The 25,125-nt window shown below is 38.4% G+C and overlaps 1 protein-coding gene across 7 annotated transcripts in view; it reads left to right on the top strand.

The window, feature by feature from the left end:
* Positions 1–25,125, top strand: part of ABCB4 (ATP binding cassette subfamily B member 4) — a 69,157-nt gene that overhangs the window by 19,293 nt on the left and 24,739 nt on the right. For 6 of the 7 annotated variants that reach the window (XM_023250316.2, XM_045052325.1, XM_045052327.1 and 3 more), the window contains 8 exons: positions 1,169–1,340; positions 4,054–4,167; positions 5,259–5,369; positions 5,586–5,711; positions 8,777–8,980; positions 9,336–9,506; positions 17,576–17,737; positions 24,210–24,386. In XM_023250316.2, coding sequence (XP_023106084.2) covers positions 1,169–1,340; positions 4,054–4,167; positions 5,259–5,369; positions 5,586–5,711; positions 8,777–8,980; positions 9,336–9,506; positions 17,576–17,737; positions 24,210–24,386 — 1,237 coding nt within the window. Of the gene's footprint in view, positions 1–1,168; positions 1,341–4,053; positions 4,168–5,258; positions 5,370–5,585; positions 5,712–8,776; positions 8,981–9,335; positions 9,507–17,575; positions 17,738–24,209; positions 24,387–25,125 lie in introns of those variants that run through there. The other variant, XM_023250320.2, reaches the window with a different exon arrangement.

Raw genomic sequence — 25,125 nt, 5'->3', positions numbered from 1 at the left:
CTGTTTCTAGCATGGAAAGGTAGATTTAATATAAATTGATGTAAAAAAAATTATAATTTAACAGACCCATTGTAGACATTTGTACCTTTGTATGACATCCTAGAAGCCACTAATATGAATTTTACTTATTTATTGATGTTTATTTTTGAGGAGGAGGAGGGGCAGAGAGAGAGGGAGACACAGAATCTAAAGCAGGCTCCAGGCTCGGAGCTGTCAGCACAGAACCGACGCAGGGCTTGAACTCACGAACCGTGAGATCATGACCTGAGTGGAAGTCAGACGCTTAACTGACGGAGCCACCCAGGTACCCCAGTAATATGAATTTCAATTGCTACTCAAAAGTGTAATAGAATGAGCAATATTGAGGAGATTAAATTCTAAACAACAATAGTAATAACAACAGGAATAGGAATTATTGGGTTGTGCCAACTGTGTACCAGCACTGTGGTAACTACTTTCTAATGTTGTTCTTCAGTATCATAATTATCTTACAAGGTAGGCATTATTTACTCCATTTTACAGAAAGCGTAATGAAAATCTAAAAAAATTCAGTAAGAATCCATATCCTATGAGTAGTGATCACTTCATAACCTTGTTCCCTGGCTTGACAGTTGAGGATCACATGACCAGAAAACAAACAAAACAAAACAAAACAAAACAGCAAAGGCCCAAGTTTAAGTACTTGTGGAGTGTAAAATTCCTGTCCCTCATGCAATGGGGCAGTAGAGGGAGGTTTTTCTCTTGCCTAGAGAAGAGAAATTGAGTTGTGTAGAGTCTAACTATTTTTGGCATCCTGAAAAGTATTTACATTTTGATGCCATTCCTGTTTGGCTTGGTTTCTCTTCTTCCACCTTAACGTTGGCTTGTGATACTGGCCATGAAGGTGAAGGTGAAGCTCTGCCATATCCCAGAGTGACGTTCAATACTGGAACAGCTACAGGAGACTGTAGGGACCAAGGGAGGTGAGTTACCACCAGTAAAGAGAAGGTTCAGATGGGTTCTAGTCCTGGCTGATACTGAATTGGTTCACTTCCCAGGAAGCTGGGTCCCAGCAAGTTTCTTACTTTGATGGCTTTCTTCCTTAAACCTCCAACTGTATAGGAGGTGAATATGGCTCTGATTGTGGATTGTTTTCTTGTTACAACATTTGCCTCTCATTTTCTGGTAGGTATGAGAAACATCTACAAGATGCCAAAAAGATTGGAATTAAAAAGGCGATTTCAGCAAGCATTTCAATGGGCATTGCCTTCCTATTAATATATGCATCATATGCACTGGCCTTCTGGTATGGATCCACTCTAGTTATAGCAAAAGAATATACTATTGGAAATGCAATGACAGTAAGTAGTTTTCCTAATATTGATGAAGAAACCAAAAATATTGTTTATCCATCTACCTTTTGTTTCCTTTCATACTCCTCCTTTTTGAAGTATGAGCCATAATTACAGGCTTTTTTCTTTTGGTGAATCTTTGCTCTGTCCTTTGGGCAGAGCTGGCCTTCTAGGATACACAAGGCACAATTATGAGTTGGGGCCAAAAAAGTGGCATGTATTTAGACCAATTGAAAAGCTCTATAACATATAAAAGGAAATGAAAATTGGATACATTTATGAATGAGCAAATATGGATTGGAGGCATCCTCTTTGTGCCATTGAGTTTCATCATGTAAGAAAGTAAACAGGGGCGCCTGGGTGGCTCAGTCTGTTGAGCATCCGACTCTTGATTTTGGCTCAGGTCATGATCCTAGGATCGTGGGATTGAGCTTGGTGTCGGGCTCTGGGCTGGCAGCGTGGGGCCTGCTTGGGATTCTCTCTTGCCCTCTCTCTCTGCCCCTCATGTTCTCTCTCTCCCTGTCTCTCAAAATAAATAAAAATAAACATTTTTTTTAAAAAGAAAGTAAATATTATTATAGATAGGTCATAGTATGAGATAATGCTAAATTTATAGAATATAAAACATCGGCTATACAAAATATAAGGTGGAAAGTCATTTTGTTTCTCAGAATGAACATAGCTTTCTTTTATGATTCTAAAAATAACATACATTAGTTATACAAAGGGTTAGAAAACAGAGTTTTCAAAATTATGAACTACTTACAGCTGCTTATAATCTATTAATCCATATATACTTAATGATAACTTTTGGGGGGCACCTGGGTGGCTCATCAGTTAAGCGTCCAACTTTGGCTCAAGTCATGATCTCACAGTTTGTGAGTTTGAGCCCTGCGTTGGTCTCTGTGCTGACAGCTCAGAGCCTGGAGCCTGCTTCAGATTCTGTCTCCCTCTCTCTGCCCCTCCCCCGCTCATGCTCTGTCTCTCTCTTTCAAAAATAAATAAGCATTGGGGCGCCTGGGTGGCACAGTCGGTTAAGCGTCCGACTTCAGCCAGGTCACGATCTCGCGGTCCGTGAGTTCGAGCCCCGCGTCAGGCTCTGGGCTGATGGCTCGGAGCCTGGAGCCTGTTTCAGATTCTGTGTCTCCCTCTCTCTCTGCCCCTCCCCCGTTCATGCTCTGTCTCTCTCTGTCCCAAAAATAAATAAAAAAACGTTGAAAAAAAATTAAAAAAATTTTTTTTTAAATGATAACTTTTGGTATAGATTCTCCAGATCATTCTGTATGTATGTATTTTTCTTTCAAAACTGGGATTATGATGCATATCTTTCCATAACCTTTTTTATAACCAGCAGTATTTTTTATAAACCAACAATATTTTGTGACCATCTTTACGTGTCATTGATGATCAAAACAACATGTAACCATTCAAATAGCAGCCTTTTAAAACCTACACTTCCCTGTGTTTCTAAACAGAGGATACTGAACACAGTTTGGCTCTTTGGTGAAAAATGAGGACCATTGTAAAAATTAATCATCTGAAAATGTTTTCTGGGGTGATATCTTCAGTTTCCAATGATATTGAGGGCTGTTTGCTCGATGAGCTTTCATAATTGAGGAGTCTATTCTTTCTCATTTTGGTCTTCTTTCTGGTGGTCAGCTCATAAGCTCTCCACCTTCTTCTCTTCCTCATTTGCTAAATTTTGTGAAAGAGACAGAATCCTGACTCCTCTGTGACCTGGTTTCCTCATTTGTACTATGTGGATGGTGATGTCTTCCCAGCAGGGCTGATGAATGATAGTCATGATGTAGAGAACCCAACAATACCCTCTTCGTAAAAGGCAGGAGCTCTGGTGCATGAGCTTTATAGCATCTATTTTGGTAGAGACTTCTTTGCTTCCTTACTGGTCCTTACCGGTACTGCAGATAGTGGATAGATATTTGAGGGATATTTGAATTCTGGGTATGTGAAGTGTTACTGTTACTGTCTTCAGAGAACAGTCAAGCTACGTGTAGATGTTTCATCATGACCAGAGAGAAAGGAGTAATTTCTCTACATTTATGTTTTCCTAGTTATGTTAATTATATGGATTCCTGAAGCTATATTCCTGGTGCTTCTATATTAATTTAAAGGGAAATGTGTTAGATTTTGTTTGCTATAGTATAAATGATTGTGTAAAGGAATTAGTGCACACAGATGTGATTTAGTGGCTTATAATATGTGAACTGTTACTCTTTCATTAAAAATCTTATCAAAATACATATGGAAAATGCTATTTAAAAAATAGGAAATTCCATGGGACCAAAATCCTTCATGTTTCATTTTGAACATTCTGTGTAATTTCATGTATAGGTGTAGAAAGTCACAAAGAACTGAATAACAATACTGATGGGAAATGTTTCCCTCTAGTGGCATTAGCTTCAGAGTCAAAGAAGTAGGTTTGAGACATCTTTTTGACTCTGTGTAACTTCAGGAGAACAACAGATAGTTCAGCAAGCTAGACAAAAAAAAAAATATTTTTGATGTTGAAGAAGCCCATTGAGCGACGGAATACTATATTAACCTTATAAATTTTGCCCTTTTGCTAAATAAAAAACCAAAATGTTAAAAGGATAAACTAAACTCAGTCCTTAGTGTAATATGTGTTTCAGTCATATCTGAGGTAACAATGGGCACCAGAATGGGGCTTGCTTCTAACTTTTCCTCATATTCTCCTGTTCAGGTCTTCTTTTCAATTCTGGTCGGAGCTTTCAGTGTTGGACAGGCCGCTCCGTGTATTGACGCTTTTGCCAATGCAAGAGGGGCAGCCTATGCTATCTTCAATATTATAGATAATGTGAGTCACTTATTCATTCCATGTCAAAACGTACTTTGAGGCTTGCATACTTAAATTTGGCTTTGGGTTATAAATCCTGTGAAAATTAATTATGTGAAAATAAGGAACCTTTTCTTCGTGAGAGAACAAAAGTACCTCTTATTAATAATATTTCTAAAAGTTCGTCTTAAAATAATAGAATAACACTGACCTCATTTGGGAAAAGTACATCTGCACTAATGTTTATTATTAGAGTTCAGAGTAAAGACGTTTGCTCTTCTAAGGTTTTCTCTTTTTCTCTTCCAAGGTGTAGCTAGACCAAGAATACTATGACTTTCATATGCAGGAAGAATGGGTGGAAAAATTAGCCGTGTATTTTGCTGTGGGTTGCCCCCTTCAAAGAAAAAAATCACTGCATGATTCATATGATTTTTAACCCACTATATCGAATGAGTTTTACCAGCTGCAGTGAAATAAAGAATACAATTTTCACATATTAAAACATGTTGCTACATTTCTACGGATAAAATGCAAAGTCGCTAATGAAATTTGGCCCTTTAATTCAGGCAGTTCCTTCTGTGTCATTGTCCTAAGTCATGAGAAAACTGCGTGGCTTCTGAATATACTTGCAGTTTACACTGCTCCTAAATAACTTGGCCCCAACCAACGTTTCAGTCTTCATAACCCAAATCCATGGCATGTGTTGTTTAGGAATAAGCTCATTTTCAGAACAAGCTAAAATACCTGGCTCTATCAATTATAATATGTCTTGTTATCACAGGTGTATAAGCATGCATCTCTGACCATTTCAAAAATTTATGAATATATGCCAAAAGCTTAAAGCAAGATATTATAAGAAATCGAATTAATATGTCCCTCTGTACTTTTCAGAAAATGTCTATTTTCTGAGAAGGAATATTTCCTTCCACACACACACAACACACACACACATGCACACATGCACACACAAAATCTACAACTAGGGTTCTGTCTCATTGTGAAGGAAACTGAGCCATTCCAGGTCCTGTTTTTGGAATTTGCTAAGCCATATTCCTTAAAAGTGCAATTGTTTGTCGTATGATGGAATAGTCATTGAATTTTGTTTTATTTAGAGTCCTAAAATTGACAGTTTTTCAGAGAGAGGACACAAACCAGACAGCATCAAAGGGAATTTGGAGTTCAATGATGTTCATTTTTCTTATCCAGCTCGAGCTAATGTCAAGGTACTGTAAGCAATATTTACAAGAATTCCTAACTCAGATGGATTGTTTCATCATTATAAAGGACCTAAACTCCCTATTATTTTGATATTTATATCCTTTTTCCTTTGGGGTTTTATTCCCTTAGTTGATACTTTTTTCAAATTTAAAACTGAATCAAATTAGTCCCCTTTCAGGATTTTGTTGTAAATGATTCTTCTTCTCTCTTTTCCCTCACAGATCTTGAAGGGCCTCAACCTGAAGGTTCAGAGTGGGCAGACGGTGGCCCTGGTTGGGAACAGTGGCTGTGGGAAGAGCACGACAGTGCAGCTGATACAGAGGCTCTATGACCCTGATGAGGGTACGGTAAGTGGGAAGAACCAAGTTCTCCAAAGTGAAAGCTGGGTACCAATTAGCCCTTCAAAAGTGTTTTGTTTTGTTTTGTTTTTAGCAACAGTTGACATGTGAATCAATTTTAGTAAAAAAGCTATAGACTTGCAATGCATCTAGACAATGCATTCAAACATTTGGACTGGAGGCCACTGAGACTGTTGTTTTCAAAGAATTTTGGGGTTTGATCAAAAATATTTCATCCAGCATTTTTTGACAAGCTGATATCAATGTCACAAGAAGTAATTAAATTAGGACAGTAATTAAATTCATCAAAGATAGTTGAGTTTTCTTAAATGTTGGAAAGTGGGATTGTCTCTCAAAAAATGTCTTCTGGGACATGGGGGACATTAATAACCTAGGGTACCTTTTTTACCTGTTAAAAACTTTCTTATAATTGAAACTTCAGGGGCACCTGGGTGGCTCAGGCAGTTAAGTGTCCGACTCTTGATTTTGGCTCGGGTCATGATCTCGCGGTTTGTGAGTTCAGTCCCCACATTGGGCTCCCTGCTGACAGTGTGGAGCCTGCTTGGAATTCTCCCTCCCTCTCTCTCTGCCCCTACCCCACTCATGCTCTTTCATTCTTTCTCTCTATCTCTCTTTCAAAATAAATAAATAAACTTAATAAATAAATAAATAAAATTGAAACTTCAACAAAAGGTGCAAGACATAGTCTTCACCCACATTTACTAATGATATTTTGACCCATTTACTTTATTGTCTTCTCTCTCTGTCCACATGTGCCTATGTATATATAACAAACATACATGCACATGCATGCCTGCACACACACACACACACACACACACACACACACACCACAGGCATATTTTTTTCTGAACTTTTGAGACTAAGTTAAGGACATCATGTCCCTTGCCCCTTAAATACTTCAGAACATATTTTCTAAGAAGAAGGACATTCTCTTACATAACCACAAAACAATTATCAAAATCAATAGATTTAATTTTAGTACAGCACTAGCCCACAGTACATATTCAAATTTCCTCAGTTGTACCATCCTGAGGACAGTGAGTTTACCTGACACTGAAATATAATTCAACAATTACGAAAACAGAAGGTTACAAGTTACAAAGAAAAACAAAAAACATTAAAAGGCGCTGAGATAGAATAGAGATGGCAGAAATGAGTACAGAGTTTTAGGGTTCATGAATTATTTATTTAATTAATTTAATAAAATACACATTTTGGAAAAATCTGATATTACTAAGGAGGAACATAATCCTTTCCTCATTTGCTAAAACTAACTCTGAATTGGCTCAAGTGTAAATATTTTTCTTTATTTTTTAAAAACAACGTAGTAAATCATGATCTCGTGGTCTGTGAATTCGAGCCATGTGTCGGGCTCTGTGCTGACAGCTCAGAGCCTGGAGCCTGCTTTGGAATTTGTGTCTCCCTCTCTCTCTGCCCCTCCCCCGCTCATGCTCTATCTCTCTCTCTCTCTCTCTCTCTCTCTCTCTCTCTCTCTCTGTCAAAAATAAAAACATTTAAAAAATTTTTTAAAACAACCTAGTAAAATACTAACCATTAAAAATACACATTTGAAAATATCTTATCTTTGAAATTATTATTGGAATAGGAGCATCTGGCTGGCTCAGCCTGAGGAGCATGAGACTTTTGATCTCGGTGTCATGAGTTCATGCCTCACGTTGGATGTAGACCCAAGTTAAAATTTTAAAAATTTTAAATAAAAATAAAATAAAATAAAATAATTATTGGAGTAATATATAAACTTTAAATATACATGTCAACAGGAAAAAAACTTCAGAAATTTTATAACTCAGAGATATTCAGTGTTTACATCATGATTTAACAATTTTCTTACTACTCAAATAATAAATGTCCAGTGGTATAGTTTTCATTTAATTTTTCCTTAAATTTCTCTTCAGTAAAAAATCAGTAAAGCTTCAATAAAAGAAAGCAATACATAGAACTATGATTTATATATGATAAAACTATTATATTTAATATTTGAGAAATTTGGATCTGTGGTAAGATATGAACATGAAAATCTTTGAGAATAAATATAATCATGCATTTGTAAAAAGTTTCAAGATATGTTCATTTATAAATAAATATAAAACAAAGCAATTATAAGGTACCGGCTTGCACTTATTAATTAAAAAAAAAAGCAAAATGATAAAACTCAGAGGTAGTAAATTGTAAAAGAAAAAAAAAAGCAGATACAGTGCTGGCACTGTAAATTATTAAATTCTTTTTAGAGTGTTGCTTATGCAACCTTTACTCAGCAAATAATAAATACCCAACATATACCAGTCATTGCACAGGTAAGTAATTGTTATCAGAGAAAAAAAATAAATCATACTCTTTAGCCTGGTAACTCTCTACTTCTCCAGTGATTCTTCAGTGTTCCTTAAAAGAAGCCAAATGTCCAGCAGGTGGGAAATGCAGTAAACTATGGTATATTACATATTGTAAAACATCATACCATCAAAATGATATGTACACTAAGTAAGTAAGTGGACATTTTAATCAAATTTAAATAGCGGTAAGCAAAAAATAATAGTATGCCCCAAATATATAACCTATTATTGCTTATGGAGAATAATCCATCCATGAAAAAACTGTATGTGTAAGATAACAAATATACTTTTTTAAATGTTTATTTAGTTTTGAGAGAGAGAGAGAGAGACAGAGAGAGCATGAGCAGGGGAGGGGCAGAGAAAGAGGGAGACAGAATCCAAAGCAGGCTCCAGGCTCTGAGCTGTCAGCACAAAGCCCGACGCGGGGCTCGAACTCAGGAACCGCGAGATCATGACCTGAGCCAAAGTCAGACACTCAACCAACTGAGCTACCCAGGCACCCCAGTAAGTATACTTTTTATTTTTATTTTTGCACATTGCTGTTTGTTTCTAATTCTCATTTATAACCATTTTTAACCACCACAATAAGGTAAATAAGTTAAATGTTAGCTAAGACTTTTTGTAACAAATTAAAGAGTCTTGATGCTTTGGATGTCAGATGGATTTAAAATATTTAGTGGAAATATTTCTGTCTTTCAGATTAACATAGATGGGCAGGATATTAGGACCTTTAATGTAAGGTATCTCAGGGAAATAATTGGAGTGGTGAGTCAGGAGCCAGTGCTATTTTCTACCACAATTGCTGAAAATATTCGCTATGGCCGTGGAAATGTCACCATGGATGAGATAAAGAAAGCTGTTAAAGAAGCCAACGCTTATGACTTTATCATGAAACTACCACAGGTAAAGACTTTGTTAATGCAGTTGCCCTTGAAATTAGAATTTGACTTCATGTGTCTGAGTTGTTTCTTCAAAGTTTAAGCTAATAATGTTTGAGATGCAAGGTTGTCCAACTTTGTTTAGGAAAATCCCTTATTCACTTGGGAGTATATGGACAGTCTGGTACATAAATCCTGTAAAATTTTATACAGAGTATATGTAAGTAGTTTTTTAGAATTCAGTATTCATTGATTTTATTGTAATTTAGGACTCATTACAGTAGTCGAAATGAAGCTCCGTGTTGCCTTGATGAATTTTAGACTCCATAGCTTTTTCTATTTAAAATACATCAGGAAATCCTCCATGTTTTCTGTTGTAGAAATTTGAAACCCTGGTTGGAGAGAGGGGGGCCCAACTGAGCGGTGGACAGAAACAGAGAATCGCCATCGCTCGGGCCCTGGTTCGCAACCCCAAGATCCTCCTGCTGGACGAGGCCACATCAGCCTTGGACACTGAAAGTGAAGCAGAGGTTCAGACGGCCCTGGATAAGGTCAGTCAACCCTGAACACCTGAAGGACCAGCAAACTGAAGCTTTATTGGAAATTCTTGCCAGTGCTTTGTGAGTCTAGATTGAAAAACATAAACATAAAAGCAAGTGAAGCTCTCTCCTGGGGCTTTATTGATTTCCCTTTTCTGTCAAGTCATATTGCAGAGGGAGGTAGATGGCCCATTAACTGATGTGCTTTGACTGAAGTGCACAGAGCCCAAATCCAGATCTATGCAGCGAGCCACGTAGCTTCGTTTACTTCCTGCACATAGGCTGTTGCTTTGATCAGAAAGTAGTTGTGTTAAAATGTGCAGAGAAAAATCTTGTTACCTAGATGCTGGTCCAGCTGAAAAACAGCTCAAAATACTTGCCTTGTTTTGTAGGCACTAACATTATCTTTATTCAGGAAGGCAAAAGGAAGGCAAAAGGAAATAAAGTTCAATTTGTGTGTTTGTCTAAGCACATAAAGAAGCAATGCATTTTAAGGATGCTGAGCTCATATGCCCAGCTCAGGTATTTCTAAATCTCTCACTACCGTTTTTAAAAGCAGAAACTTCACAGGAAGAACCTTATGTTGGGACACTCCTGTGATCAATGCTGATATCATCTGTACTAACAACACAGTATAATAACCAGAGTCAGATGACACCTTATAAATGGGTTTCAAAAACATAAACATCACGAATATATTTGGCTTGAGAAAGTTTAATAATCAAATGTGCAAGTTACTGAACAGCTACTATCCAAACTACCTCTTGCAACTTTAGAGACAAGCTGTATGTATCTTATTTTCTCAGGAGAATTTCTACCTGAATCCTAAGTAAACACTGTGTGTGCTATAAACTGTGTTAATCAATGCTTCCCAGTTTATCAGATTAATCTTTTGGCTTATCTCATATAATTTAATCTAATGATGATTAATGAGATTATAATTGTTCCTCACAAATTCTTGCACTGAATTATATTGCTTTCATGTATGTTAAGTCTCAATATTGAGAAATCGAAATATATACATAGGAAACTAGTATTTGGTTGGTTAATCAGGCATGACTTAAAGCAGGAAATTATTTTTTTAATGCATATATTAAAACAAAAATTAACTTAAAATAGCATTTATCTGTTCGTGGGTTTGAGCCCCGCATCGGGCTCTGTGCTGACTGCTTGCTCAGAGCCTGGAGCCTGCTTCAGATTCTGTGTCTCCTACTCTCTCTGCTCCTCCCCCATTCACGCTTTGTCTCACTCTGTTTCTCAAAAATAAATAAATGTAAAAAAAAAAAATTAAAAAAAACACAAAAATTAACTTAAAATGGCATTTATCTGTTGACATGGACTTTTTCAGGAAAAGTCAGGTAGGATAAGAAAGGTATTTATGGGGCAAAAAGTCCCATTCAGCCCTAGAGCCCAGGTCCCAATACTTTCTAGGATATAAGTATTCAATATATTAGCACTTTCTGTGCTAAAAGAACACAATTATTGGGCATGTTATTTTTTTGTGATATGGATAATTTCAGAAAAATTGTAGTCTTGCAGGTTTTAATTCATAGTTGGACAAGTTACTTCATCAATTTTAGTAGTTTGTATTCTCTAGGCTTATGACCCACACTCCCCAGTTGATAAACTTTTAGGTTTTAAAAATAGCTGATAAATCACTCATAATTTTTTTAAATCCTCAAGAAAAGCCATTAGCAACTTTGGCGGGGGGTGCTGTTAAGAGCACAGGCTTTGGTGCTAGACAGGCTGAGGGTGGAGTCCTGGCTCTGTCCCTTTTCTAGCTGCATGACCTTGGTTGGGCAAATTAACTAACATCTCTAAGCCTGATCTACTGCAGACTTAATTAGGGAGGGGGGGAGAAATAATGTCATAGGATGACTGAAAAGATTAAATGAGTACTACATGTAAAGCTGTTAGCACATGTCTTGCACATGGGAAACACTTGGTTATGTTAGCTGATGCTATTATTACGGTAACTACCATTACCATGATTATTATTAACTTAGGTAACTGCTGAATTGGTGCCCTATTGCTGCATAACAAACCATCCCAAATTCATACCTAAAACAGTAGTTGTGTGGATTGGCTGGCTAGACCTGCTGTTTTCACCTGAGCATATGATTGCATTTACCTGAAAGGTTGACTTAGCTAAAACAGTCCAAGACAGTCTTACTCACATGGTGGCTGTCGGCTGGGCATCTCCTGTGACTTCTCATACTCATACTAATACTCACGCAGTAGGCTAGCCTGACTACCTTACATGGCATTTTCAGGACACTGTACCCAGAGGCAGAAACCAGAAGACATCTAGAGGCTTAGCCTCCCGGACTTACACAGTGTCACTGGCATCATATTCTGTTGGTCACAGCAATTCACAAGGCAGCCCCAGACTGAAGGAGGAAATAGATTCCACTTCTTAATGGGTGAGCTGTAAAGAATCTTTGACTATATTAAATCTTCCACAGCACACCCTCTCTCACAATTATTTATATTTCTCCCATGTGCAAAATAAATTCACCTCTTCCCACTACCCTCAAAATTTTCATGCAGATATGAGCTCAGGTTCAAAGTCTAGTATCTGAAGACCTGTATGTGGTCCAGATATGGATGAGTTCTTCATGTAAGCCTCATCTTGATCCAGAGATCTGTGACTGAAAGAGACAAGTTTCTTCCACAGATACACCCAACATGTACTGTTGATTCAGGGATAGGATAATGGTAGTCGCTCTTGTTCAAAAATTAGAACAGGAAGCACATAGCAGTTACTGGTCCATACAATTTTGAATGCAGTCAGGTGCATGTAGCCAAATACCCCGCTGCTCCAGGGAAAAGGAGCGGTCCTTGATTAAGGCCCAGTTCTACCCCCAGTAGTGGAACATTCTGAGCTCTTAGATCCTCCCTCTGAAAAGTCTTTCCTTTTCAATAAGAAATGGCCTGTGTCTGCCTCTGATCAGCTTTCTCAGTATGCTTTCTGCATATAGAAATTTGGGACCTACAGGCCTCTTCATATTTTGAATTTTCTCAGTCTCTTTCAGTCCAAGCTGATGAATTCTCTTAAAAACTTAGTTTACTTGGAATCTGGCTATGGTTCACTCAAGCCTCCAAAGCCACATCTATAATTTTTTTTTTTTTTCAAAAATAAACTTCCCTCTACTTTGGGCTGTGTGTGAAGCTGCCATGAGAAAACCCTTACTTAAGAGTCTTAGAAACCCTTTTATGTAGATGCAGGTGTGTACTAGACTGTACCTTAAATCTTTCAGAGATTTTAACAAAAAATCTTACACACTGATTTGATCTTTGGCTTCATTTCCCTAGGTGGTTAACGATACACTTTCCAACCAAGCAGGTACTGGGTCTTCTATGTTTCCTCTAAATTCACCTTGCAAACCAAATAGCTCTTTCTTTAGCTCACCTTTCTCTTTCCATACCTTATAAAATACAGCCATTGGAATCCAGTTGGCACTTTCAACATTCTATTTAGAGATCTCTGGAAACTAGATGTACAAGTTCAGTAGATAAAATAACTTTCTTCCAAGTGACTGCAGGAAACATTCTTAAGCAATTATTGCCACGTTGCATAATGCAGGTAACCCTCTTTCCAGGCTCCAATACCAATTCCCTTACTTTTCTCCTAGACTTTACTAACAGTATTTCTTTTTTTTTAATGTTTTTTTAAATTTATTTTTGAGAGAGAGAGAGAAAGAGAGAGCATGCACGCACACATGCATGAGTGGGGGAGGAACAGAGAGAAAGGGAGACACAGAATCTGAAGCAGACTCCAGGCTCTGAGTGGTCAGCACAGAGCCCAATGTGGGGCTCGAACCAAGCTGCGAGATCATGACCTGAGCCAAAGCGGACATTTAATCAACTGAGCCACCCAGGCGCCCTGTTACTAACAGTATTTCTGCATCAGTTGTTTTAAGCCAAAACTTAGTGAGGTGGCTGTGCGGTTCCTCTTTTGGTTTGCTTAGTCTCCCTCAGGCAGCTACTTCCAACTCAGAGTCAGCTGGGCTGGAACATTCAAGATAGCCTCACCCTTGTGCCTGGCAGTTAGTTGGTGATGGCTGTTGGCTGAGGCAGCTCAGTTCTTCCCATGAGGCTTCTTATCTTCCAGTAGATTAGACAGATTTCCTTTTATTATGTTTTCAAGGTAGCAAACACACAACTGTAAAGCCTTTTGAAGTCCAGATTCTGGAAATTGCACAAGTATCAATTCCTTCATATTCATTTGGTCAAAACAAGTCACAAGACCTGCCTGGAGTTGAGGAGATGGAGAAACAGACTTCCCCTCTGGATGGGAATGCCTGCAAAGTGTTTGTGGCCATGTTTAATGTACCATAGCTGCCATGAATAGTTTATAATCTACATAATCGACTCCATATTTTGCAAAATTACTAAGCTAATATATTTTGCAGACAATAAATTGTATCTTTAAAGGGGAAATCTTTTATCACTACACTCCCCTCAATGTTACAAGTCAGTCAGTTGGGCCAGTCATTCTAAGGTATAAACTACATTTTAACAATGAAAAATTGAATTTTGCAGTTCATTATCTTTCCTCTGAGGAGCATAAGGATATAGCACTATTTCATCTATTGTTATTCTTTCCTGATTACCTATCCTGTAAGAATATTTTCCTCTTGTGGATCGTTTCTACATTTATCAGTACCTCATGTGTGGCACCACCTTACTGAAGTTATTTATTTAGTTATTTATTTATATGCCTTCTCTTTCCTGGAAAGAATAAATTCTCTAAGAAGCAGAATTACTGAATGGTTCATGTTTATATCTTTTTTTAAAGTACGCTCTATCCCAGACTTGAACTCAGGACCCTGAGATCAAGAATCACATGCTCTACCAACTGAGCCAGCTGGGCACACCTATGTTTATATCTTTTTAACAATCGCTGCCTTGCACATAGTAGACCCTAAATAAATATTGACTGAATTGATTACTGTGATCCAGCTCATTGAAATCATACATGACTACGTAAAAAGAATTTAAGGACGACATCATCTTTTGACTCAATGACTATTTATCAAAACATACAACAGGTTCTTCAATATAAGATCTTAAAGAATACAAATGTAGATTTATTATTTTGATTTTTAAAGAAAGTCAATAACCACAAGATTTTATACCTACATGACTCTCCTACTCACAGTGTTACCATACTGGAGGGGCAAGAGAAAAATAAAAAATAGCTTTCATGTGATTTTTATCAAACGACTCCAAAGGTTTCACTTTATATACCTCCCCCACCTCTTTTTTTTCCTCAGAAGTTCCAGAAAGGTTAATGGATCAGTACTCCCTTTGTTTGGGCCTGCCTTTCATCCCTGCACATCCAAAATTAGCAGAAGGTCCAAATTTCTTAATAGTTGGTGTCCTTGAATCTTGGAGATTTATTTGCCAGTGTTTTTTCATCATTGGAACATCTGATAACTCTGAAAAGAAATCTCTTTGTGTCAAATCTCTATTCTGGCCAAGATTTTTTGGTCAAGGGTGACAGTTGCTAACTTTTAAATTCACCAACATATCCTTTGTTTCTCTTGCACACCACCAATCATTTACTCACAAGTCTGTTTGTAATTCCTCTGGGTTTGTTTTTTTTTTTTAAGTGTTGACATAGTATCAACCTATTATTATCATAATGTTAATATAATCACTGTTAGCAATTTACACATCACTATTTTTAGTATCATGAATATGATTAGACTGATCAAGTTATTTCCTATGCGCCTTGCCACACATGGACTGAGCCATGCAACTTCCACATCAGTAAGTATTTTTGAATGCCTCTTTGGGGCCTATGTACTAAAAATCAGACAGTCTTAAATGTCCAATAGAGCAATGCTCTAGTCTCTGTCTTTTCCTATGGTTTAACTCTTTTATACTTATTTAAGCACAGTTGAAGGTGGTTATTTTAGTGTAAGGACGGAAGGAGAAAGACCTTTTTTTTTTTTTCCAGGAGCCTACACATATGGCTCAATACCATTCTTTTGTATATTCCACCTTTCCCCTTCTGATAGACAATGCCATATTTATCAGACGTTAATTCTTAAATGTTTTATGTCTATTTCTGGACCCTCTATTTTGTTTTATTGATCAAGTTGCCTATTCATGTGATACTGTCCCCTGGATTTTACTAATTTAATTGCTATAGCTTTTAATGGTGTAATATTTGGTGGAGGTATTTCCCTCTCACTAACTTCTTTTCCAGAATTTTCATGGCTGCTCTTTTTTTAAATTGAGATATAATTCATATACGATGAGGTTCTCCCTTTTGAAATGTACAACTCAGTGGTTTTTAACATATTCACTACATTTTGCAACCATCACCATTATCTAATTGCTAAAGATTTTCATCATCCCCATAGGAAACCTTGTACCCATTAGCAGTCACTCTCCACTCCACACTCACCCCAGCCCTTGGCAACCACTAATCTACTTTCTGTCTCTATGGGTTTGCCTAAGTTTGATTTTTCATATAAATGGAATCATACAATGCCTAGTCTTTTGTGACTGGTTTCATTCATTTAGCGTAATGTTTTCTTTCTTTTCCCTAATTTTTATTTAAATTCTAGTTAGTTAACATGTAGTGTAATATTGGTTTCAGGAGTAGAATTTAGTGATTCCTCACTTACATACAATACCCAGTGCTCGTCACAACAAGTGCCCTCCATAATACCTATCACCCATTTGTCCCATTCCCTACCCACCTCCCTTCATCAACCTCAGTTTGTTCTGAATCATTAAAAGCCTCTTATGATTTCCTTCCCTCTCTTTTTTCTTTTTTTCTCTTCCCATATGTTCGTCTGTTTTGTTTCCTAAATTCCACATATGAGTAAAATCAAATGGTATTTTTCTTTTTCTGATTGACTTACTTCATTTAGCATAATGCACTTTAGCTCTATGCATGTCATTGCAAATGGCAAGATTTTATTCTTTTTGATGGTTGAGTAATATTCCATTATATGTATTCACCACATCTTCTTTATCCATTCATCAGTCAATGGAGACTTGGACTCTCTCCATAGTTTGGCTATAATTGATATTAGCATAATGTTTTCAAAGTGCATCCATACTCAAACATGCATCAGAATATCTTTCCTTTTTATGGCCCGATAATATTCCATTGTATGAATGTACTTCATTGTGTTTATCCTTCGATCAACTGATGAACACATGGATTACTCCCACTTTTTGATTATTATGAATCTAGGCTGTCGTTTTAATTTGTATTTTTAACTACTTAGGTGAATTAAGCTGGACTCCAATAACCATCCTAATGATGTGGTTTTATTGCCTCAGAATAGAAGTGGTCGTAAGAAGCTGTTATCTTAATAGAGTTAAAGAGAATCAAAAAGAATAACCTTTATTAATGACATAACATGAATAATTTGATGAGCATTTTCCAGGATTTAAATGCCCACTGATAAACCCACCAAGCCAACATGTGAGTTCACTGAACTACCTACTGGGATGATTTGTAGATTTTAGCTTGGGGCTAGATGGGGGCACTTGTTAAAAAGCAGTTATGGGTCCCACTCTGGAGATAGTGATGCAGATGGTCTTTGAACTATAATTTAAACTGTCCTCATCTGGAACTACATTTTCACCTAAACTGCCTGCATGGAGCCCATCAGGATTACAATTGAAATCAGGCACTTCAGAAGAAACCCTAGAGAAGAACCCCGGAGAAGGCTGCATTTGACAATAATTCCAACATATTGCTGCTAAAGAGCTTGCGTACCATATAACTGGCAAGATAGGCTCCCCAGACAAGTGTAAAAACACTTGAGAAAGGTCATGCCTTTTCTTGTTTTGCTTGGGTAAGCCGGCACGGTGAGCTTGCAGAATTATCCATCCTTATACTGGAAGGGTTGGCCTCCTTTCTGGTCCAGAACTCAAGTGTCCCTGTGACCTTTCATAGATAAGGATGCCTGTGAGCCCTAATCACACTGGGTAAGCTACTCTCATCCACCGCAAACACAGGCATCCAAATGCTTGACTGTGTGTGCTACTGACAGTATATCGACAGTGTGACCCTGCTGCACCACGTCTGTCCTTCTCCCTTTTAGGCCAGAGAAGGCCGGACCACCATTGTGATAGCCCATCGACTGTCTACAATCCGAAATGCAGATGTCATCGCCGGCTTTGAGGATGGTGTCATTGTGGAGCAAGGAAGCCACGGGGAGCTGATGAAGAAGGAAGGGGTGTACTTCAAGCTTGTTAACATGCAGGTATGTGTTCCCCAGGATATGTTTTTGCTTCTCAATATAGTGTTCTTTATATTAGTAAAATATTGGGCAGCTAATGACGTGCTGAGAAATATAAAACTTCAGGAAGATACCTAAAATGTGCATCTGAGCCTTCAATTCAGAATCAGCGAAAGAATCCTGCCTGGAAGAGAGAAAGGTGAGGGAGGAGAAAAATGTCAAAAACATTTTGCATTTATTCTTCAGGACAGAGACCCTTAGTTGCCTGGGGAATGTGTTCAAACTTGCAGGTCTTTTCCACCGTAAGATTAGGGACTGTCGGAGAAGTGGTAGGAGTGAGGGGGCAATGCCAGGATCTCTAATGGTGGGAGGAGGGCCTTTGTGATTTTGAAACGCTTCCTAGAAGATCCTAACAAAACCGACAGCAAGATTCATGACTCTAGGAAGTGAATAGTTTGTCTTCTTTGTAAAAAAATCATGCGCTGTAGTTCCTAAAGCAGGTAATATTGATAATTATTGGTTTGTATTAACCTTGTATTGCGTTCACTTGTGCACTTTGCAAAATAAATAACCTATAAGTATTTTTCTATAAACATGATTCTTAGATCAAAGCAAATGTATATACTTCTATAAATATAACTGTAATTAGTATGGTCATGGACTTTTTGGTTGTTTTTCTTTTCCATTAACATTTCAGATACAGATCATCTGGATCCTAACATTTTAATGGGTGTTCGGCAGTCGTTATATTAATATGTAATGAATTGCTTAGTCATTTTTCTAAAGTTGAATACTTGGTTTATTTCCAGTATTTCTCTATTCTAAATACATGTTTCTTCCTCTATCCAAAAGTAGAGTGTTCCTATGAAACCTTTCATAAGCCAAAATGGCGTAAAGCTTGGGGCACCTAGGTGGCTCAGTTGGTTAAGCATCTGACTTCAACTTGGGTCATGATCTTGTGGCTCATGAATTTGGGCCCTGCATTGGGGTCTGTGCTGACAGCTCAGAGTCTAAAGCCTGCTGTGGATTGTGTGTCTCCCTCTCTCTGCCCCTCCCCTGCTTGCACTCTGTGTGTGTCTCTCCCTCTCTCTCTCAAAAATAAATAAACATTTTTAAAAAATGGCATAAAGCAAAGAAGCGATTAGCATTAATTTACATAGAAAAATTTTTGAGCATTCCCAGACCCTCCAAATTAACCTCTCTTAGGCTTTTCTGATACCTTAGGATATACCTTGCTAACAGATGCACAGAAGAAATCAAGATACGGCACAGATGCTCGCAGATACAGTTCAAAGCTCTGATGGCAGTCAGAGTGGCTAAAATGAACAAATCAGGAGACTATAGATGCTGGAGAGGATGTGGAGAAACGGGAACCCTCTTGCACTGTTGGTGGGAATGCAAACTGGTGCAGCCACTCTAGAAAACAGTGTGGAGGTTCCTCAAAAAATAAAAAAATAGATCTACCCTATGACCCAGCAATAGCACTGCTAGGAATTTACCCAAGGGATACAGGAGTGCTGATGAATAGGGGCACTTGTACCCCAATGTTTATAGCAGCACTTTCAACAATAGCCAAATTATGGAACGAGCCTAAATGTCCATCAACCGATGAATGGATAAAGAAATTGTGGTTTATATACACAATAGAATACTTTGTGGCAATGAGAAAGAATGAAATCTGGCCTTTTGTAGCAATGTGGATGGAACTGGAGAGTGTTATGCTAAGTGAAATAAGTGATACAAAGAAAGACAGATACCATATGTTTTCACTCTTATGTGGATCCTGAGAAACTTAACAGAAGACCATGGGGGAGAGGAAGGAAAAATAAAAAGAGAGGGAGGGAGCCAAACCATAAGAGATTCTTAAAAACTGAGAATAAAAATAACTGAGGGTTGATGACAGGTGGGAGGGAGGAGGGGGTAGGCAATGGGTATTGAGGAGGGCACCTGTTGGGATGAACACTGGGTATTGTATGGAAACCAATTTGACAATAAATTTCATATTAAAATAAATAATTGAATTAATTTTAAAAAAAGCTCTGGCGGCTTGTTGCTGAAATGCTGAGTGTAGTTCTGGGGAAAGAGCTTGGCGGGGCCGCTGTCCATGCCCAGGGGCACTGCCTCTCTGGCAGCAGCTACGAAACAAATGCTGATCGCTGTTTTCACTTTTCACCTTTCTTCCTAAGAGCAAAAACTCTCTTCATATTTCCTTTTGCTAGTGTCAACAGGTACTAATGTAGATCTTTCATAAAAATGAAGTAGCATAATGCTGATGTTCAAAAAGTAGGGGATACCTATACTGTCCCTTGGAAACATGGTACTAAAAATGTTAAATCAAAAATTGGCTTTACCTTTTGACAAGTCACTTCTCTGAGCCTCAGTTTCCACATTTAAAATACTAACTCTGGGGCACCTGAGTGGCTCAGTCAGTTAAGCATCCGACTCTTGATTTTGGCAAAGGTCATGATCTCATGGTTCAAGAAATCAAGCCCTTCATGGAGCTCTGTGCTGATGGAAAGGAACCTGTTTGGGATTCTCTCTCTCTCTCTCTCTCTCTCTCTCTCTCTCTCTCTCTCTCCGCCTCTCCCTTTATGCACCTCCCCCACTTACTCATGCTCTTTGTTTTTCTCTGTCTCTCTTTCCCAAAATAAATAAATAAACACTTAAAAAGTACTAAATCTAACATGCAAGTTTGTTATAAGGTTAAGAAATAAGCAACTGATTATACTAAAAAACAACAACAACAACAAAAACAACAACTTCAAAAGAGTTGCTCTTATGGTATGCGAATTGTTTCAATAAAACTGTAGTTTTTTAAAAAGAAGCACTCAGGGGGTGCCTGGGTGGCTCAGTCGGTTAAGCATCCCACTTCGGTTCAGGTCATGATCTTACAGTTTGTGGGTTTGAGCCCCGCATCAGGCTCTGTGCTGACAGCTCTGGAGCTGACTGGAGCCTGCTTCAGATTCTGTGTCTCCTTCTCTCTCTGCCCCTCCCCAACTTGTGATCTGTCTCTCTATGTCTATCAAAAAATAAATAAATGTAAAAAAAAAATTTAAAAAGAAGCACTCGGGGCGCCTGGGTGGCTCAGTTGGTTAAGCGTCCGACTTCGACTCAGGTCACAATATCGCAGTTCGTGGGTTCGAGCCCCACATCAGGCTCTGTGCTGACAGCTCAGAGCCTGGAGCCCGTTTTGGATTCTGTGTTTCCTTCTCTCTCTGACCCTCCCCCGTTCATGCTCTGTCTCTCTCTGTCTCAAACATAAATAAACGTTAAAAAAAAATTAGAAAAAAAAAAAAGAAGCACTCAACACAAAATAGATGCATGATAAGTAATAGTTGCTGAAATTTAAAAGTCCTCAAAGTAAAAATACCAAATGAAATGATAGAAAGTATTATACCTCTTGCCACAACTTGCCACAGAATGTTTTCCAGCAGAACAGGAGTAAATTTTACTAACTGCCTCCCTTTATATGTCCTAGCCATCACAGGGTCTTTATCATTTCCCTAGTTTAAAAAATATGAATAGTGTTCCTTTAATTCAGTTTTAGTTTTCATTGTATTAATGGGTACTAAGGCTGTGCGGTTTTGCCTGTGAAGACACCTTAGGTCCTCAAAAGAGGTGGCCACTTTCTCCCCTGGCTGGCCTGCGTCTGTGCCCCTAAAAGAATGACCTTCCATTCCCACTGGCACTTAAGCTGGGAGGCCACAGGGGGGTAAGGATAGCTCTGACCTTTCTCTAGGTATTCCGTAACTTTTTGTTCCTGGGAGAAGTTGTACAGTGAAAGATGGAATGGTGTCGTGTGATAGACAAGGCCTGTCACCAACTAGGCAGTGGTTTCAGCAAGTCATTGCGTTTTGGCGTCCTCGGTTGTTAAATGAGTGGAGTGTGCACTAAGATGACCGCTATTTCTACTGGCTCTGGCATTCCGTGATTCTTAGCCCCTTTGAACTTCTTGTCTTGGTACCCTCGCATTTCTCATTTCTGGTGTAGGCTTTACTTAACCATTTATTTGCTGGTGCTGTTGCAGAGATGGAGGAAAGAGCCGCAGTGGGCCTGTGTTCGCTAAATGCTCAAACTAACGTGTTTCTTTTTTTTTCCAAAGCCCAACCTAGTGTTAATAAAACCTGGTCTTGGTTATGTTTCTAAGTAGAATAGTCACTGCTTTTTCATTAGTTGGATTATTGGCTCTTAGTTGTTTCTTTTATTTAAAAAAATTTTTTTTTAATGTTTATTTAATTTTGACAGAGAGAGCATGAGTTGGGGTGGAGGGGGGAGGCACAGAGAGAGAGGGAGACACACAATCTGAAGCAGGCTCCAGGCTCTGAGCTGTCAGCACAGAGCCTGACACGGGGTTCAAACCCACAGAGGTTGGTTAGATCATGACCTGTGAGCCAAAGTCAGATGCTTAACTGACTGAGCCACCCAGGTGCCCCAGTTGTTTCTGTTACATGTATACTAACTTTTTCCTGATTATAAGTGTAAGGCACTCTTATTTTTAAAAATTGAAGCTTAAAAAAGAAAATCCAAACATGAGTATCTTTGAAACTTGAAAGACTCCCCATAATCCAAACCCCTGTTGATAATCACTAACAGCCATTTAGTATATGTTTTTCATCTTTGCTAGCCTGAAAGAGCTAAACAGGATTTCCAGATTTCTTTAGTTTTCATGAGATTGAGCCTCTTTTCACATGTTCAGTGGCCATTTGTGTTTTTTCTTACATTAAAGTGTTCCTATTTTAGGCCATTTTTCTGTTGGGTTGTTCATGACATTCTTGTTGACTTCTAAGAACTCCTTGCATGAAAAGGAACTATACTCCTGCATGTATTGGAAATATTTTTCCTGCTTTGCTATTTCAGTTTCACTATGTAGTTTGTTTAGCTACCATAAAAAAGATTTATAACTGTATGTAGTTATAGTATCATTTTTTTTCTCTTCACGTCTTCAGGATTTGGAGTTGTTCTTAGGATATTAATCGTATTTTCTTTCAACATTTGTTGTTTTGCTTTGATAATTAAATATTTAAAACAGCTAAAATACATTCAGGTGTAAGAAATAAGGGCTAGTGGTTTTAAACGTATGCTTCTCATCACCTGGCAGAAAGTCGCCATCTTGACTTTGGAGCTCAGTGACCTCAGCACCCACCAAATGAGGGCTTCAGGTAGGACACAGAAAAACGTATTACAGGAGAGAGAGAGGGATTGTTCATTTGGTCATAGAAGGCTAAAATCATAATGGGCTTATTGGGAGAACTGTCTGTTGAGGTGGACCCTTTGGTAGCATGGAGATGACAAAAAGAGGAAAAGAAAATGCCTTCATCAGTGGTGGTCCAGGCCATGAGCTAGAACTTGGGGGAGCCAGGCCTGAGCACGTGGTGAACCTGTGGAAGATTTTTGAGCTGGGATGTGATTTGAGCAGAACCGCCCTTTAGAGAAAAGAATCTGGTACCAGTGTGGGAGTGGATGGTAGCGAGGATGCAGGGATCAGTTACAAGGCCAAGGCTTTAGGTTCGTTTGGGTTAGGAGATGGTATAAAACAGTTCTAGTTATAAGCAAGTAAGGAAGTCCACCAAGCAGAACATATCACTGCAATGCGGTTCCAGGCACATCAGTGATATTTTGTCAGGTATCAAAAGCACAACTGGAAAGCTAGGATCAGATTATATGCAGAGCTCTAGATGGGCCACTGTAGGTGCAGTAAGGCACAGTCATAGGATTGGATTTGGGGACAGGACCTGAAGATGAGGAGCAAGAACAAGACAGACAATACTATAATAACTCAGGCCCTGTATAACCCATTAAGATGTGCACTTGAACATGGAGAAAGCAAATGGAGAACCAGACTCAGATTCCCACAAGGTTGGCTTGATGTTCTTCGTCATGCATTGAGCTAGAGGTCCTTAAGTTACCTTTAGCTTGGTCCCTTTAAGGAGAGAATTGATCCCATGCAGGCAGTGAGGCTTAGCCTGCAAGTGAGGTCACCTGTGATGACGTGAGTCTGAGCGGGACACAAGGAAGAAAATGATTACAGTCAGCTAGTCAAGGAAAGCAGTTTAATTGCCTCCCATGGGGACTGACCCAGCTTTTCTTTGTAGCTTTAAAAATGAGCCCTTGGTAACGTTTCTATTTATTCTTTTTCCTTTTGGTGGTGGTCATGACCTGGCCCCTGCATTCTTGCATGTTGACAGAACTCCTATATACCTGCCAGATGATGAAAATTTGGCCTTTTAATTTTTGGGAAACACTTTTATACTCCAATATTTATATTGTTCAAATTGAGTTTAACCTTTCTGTCCTTTTTAACCTTGAACACAACTTCTGTGTGTTGTAACACCACTTTACAGTTTTCAAGCTAACCTTGATTGAAAAGCTGTTAGAGAATCTTAAAGTCATGACACATGTAATATTCACCGTGACTCCATGGCTCTAAACATGGAGGTTATCTCCCTTTGGGGACACACACACATGTGCACAACTTAACATTTTGTTCTTCTTTCAGACATCAGGAAATCAGATGGAGTCAGGAGAATTTGATGTGGAACTAAGTAATGAAAAGGCTGCCATAGGAATGGCCCCCAATGGCTGGACATCCCGCATATTTAGGAATTCCACCCATAAAAGCCTTAGGAATTCACGAAAGTATCAGAATGGCCTTGATGTGGAAATCAAAGAACTCGTAAGTTGCTTTTCACTTAAATCTTTTGTGATACAGTTTGGCTGTTGAAATTCTTATCCTTGCAAGTATATTGCAGGCACAGATGATTCCTACTGTGAATTATACCCTTCCTGGAAGAAAGGAAATTGCAACTTTTGTCCAAATGTATTGGACAATGAATTGAAATCAATTCCAATTAAAAGTGGACTTCTGGTAGATCCAGATACACAGTCTGTGTTTCGATGGTTAAAATTAAAAATAGATACTCCATTCATCTTTGAGATCCAGAGATAAAGCTAGTCTAAAGTAAAAGGCTCCGATATTTGCATTCTGTTAAGGGACAATTACCTCTCATGGCCTGGGCTGAAAAAGCCAGAATAACATCCATTTAAATAAAGTAAGACTCTGCATTTTTCTTTGACATAAAAAAGCCTTAGTGGTGAGAAACCCAAGGCTAGCATGGTCGTGGCTCTACAGTTCCCTTGGACTCAGGCTCCTTTCATCCTTATCTTCACTGTCCTTGCCTGTGACTTGCACCCATGTGACCTAAAAGGGCCCCTGAAACTCCAGCTGTAACATCTTTATTCCCAACAGCAGGAGGAAACAGAGATTTTCCACAAGTTCCATACAGTGCTTTTATTTATATCATTGGCTGCAACTTCATCCCACGGCCATACCTAGCTACAAGGGAGGGTAAGAAATTGGATCTTTTTACTGTATGCTATTACCACTCTGAATTGGATTGGAATTCTCTTACTAA

Source organism: Felis catus, chromosome A2 (genome assembly GCF_018350175.1).
Source record: "Felis catus isolate Fca126 chromosome A2, F.catus_Fca126_mat1.0, whole genome shotgun sequence".
Taxonomy (NCBI): domain Eukaryota; kingdom Metazoa; phylum Chordata; class Mammalia; order Carnivora; family Felidae; genus Felis; species Felis catus.
Note: the sequence above shows the minus strand (reverse complement) of the source record. Positions and strands in the feature narration are given on the sequence as shown.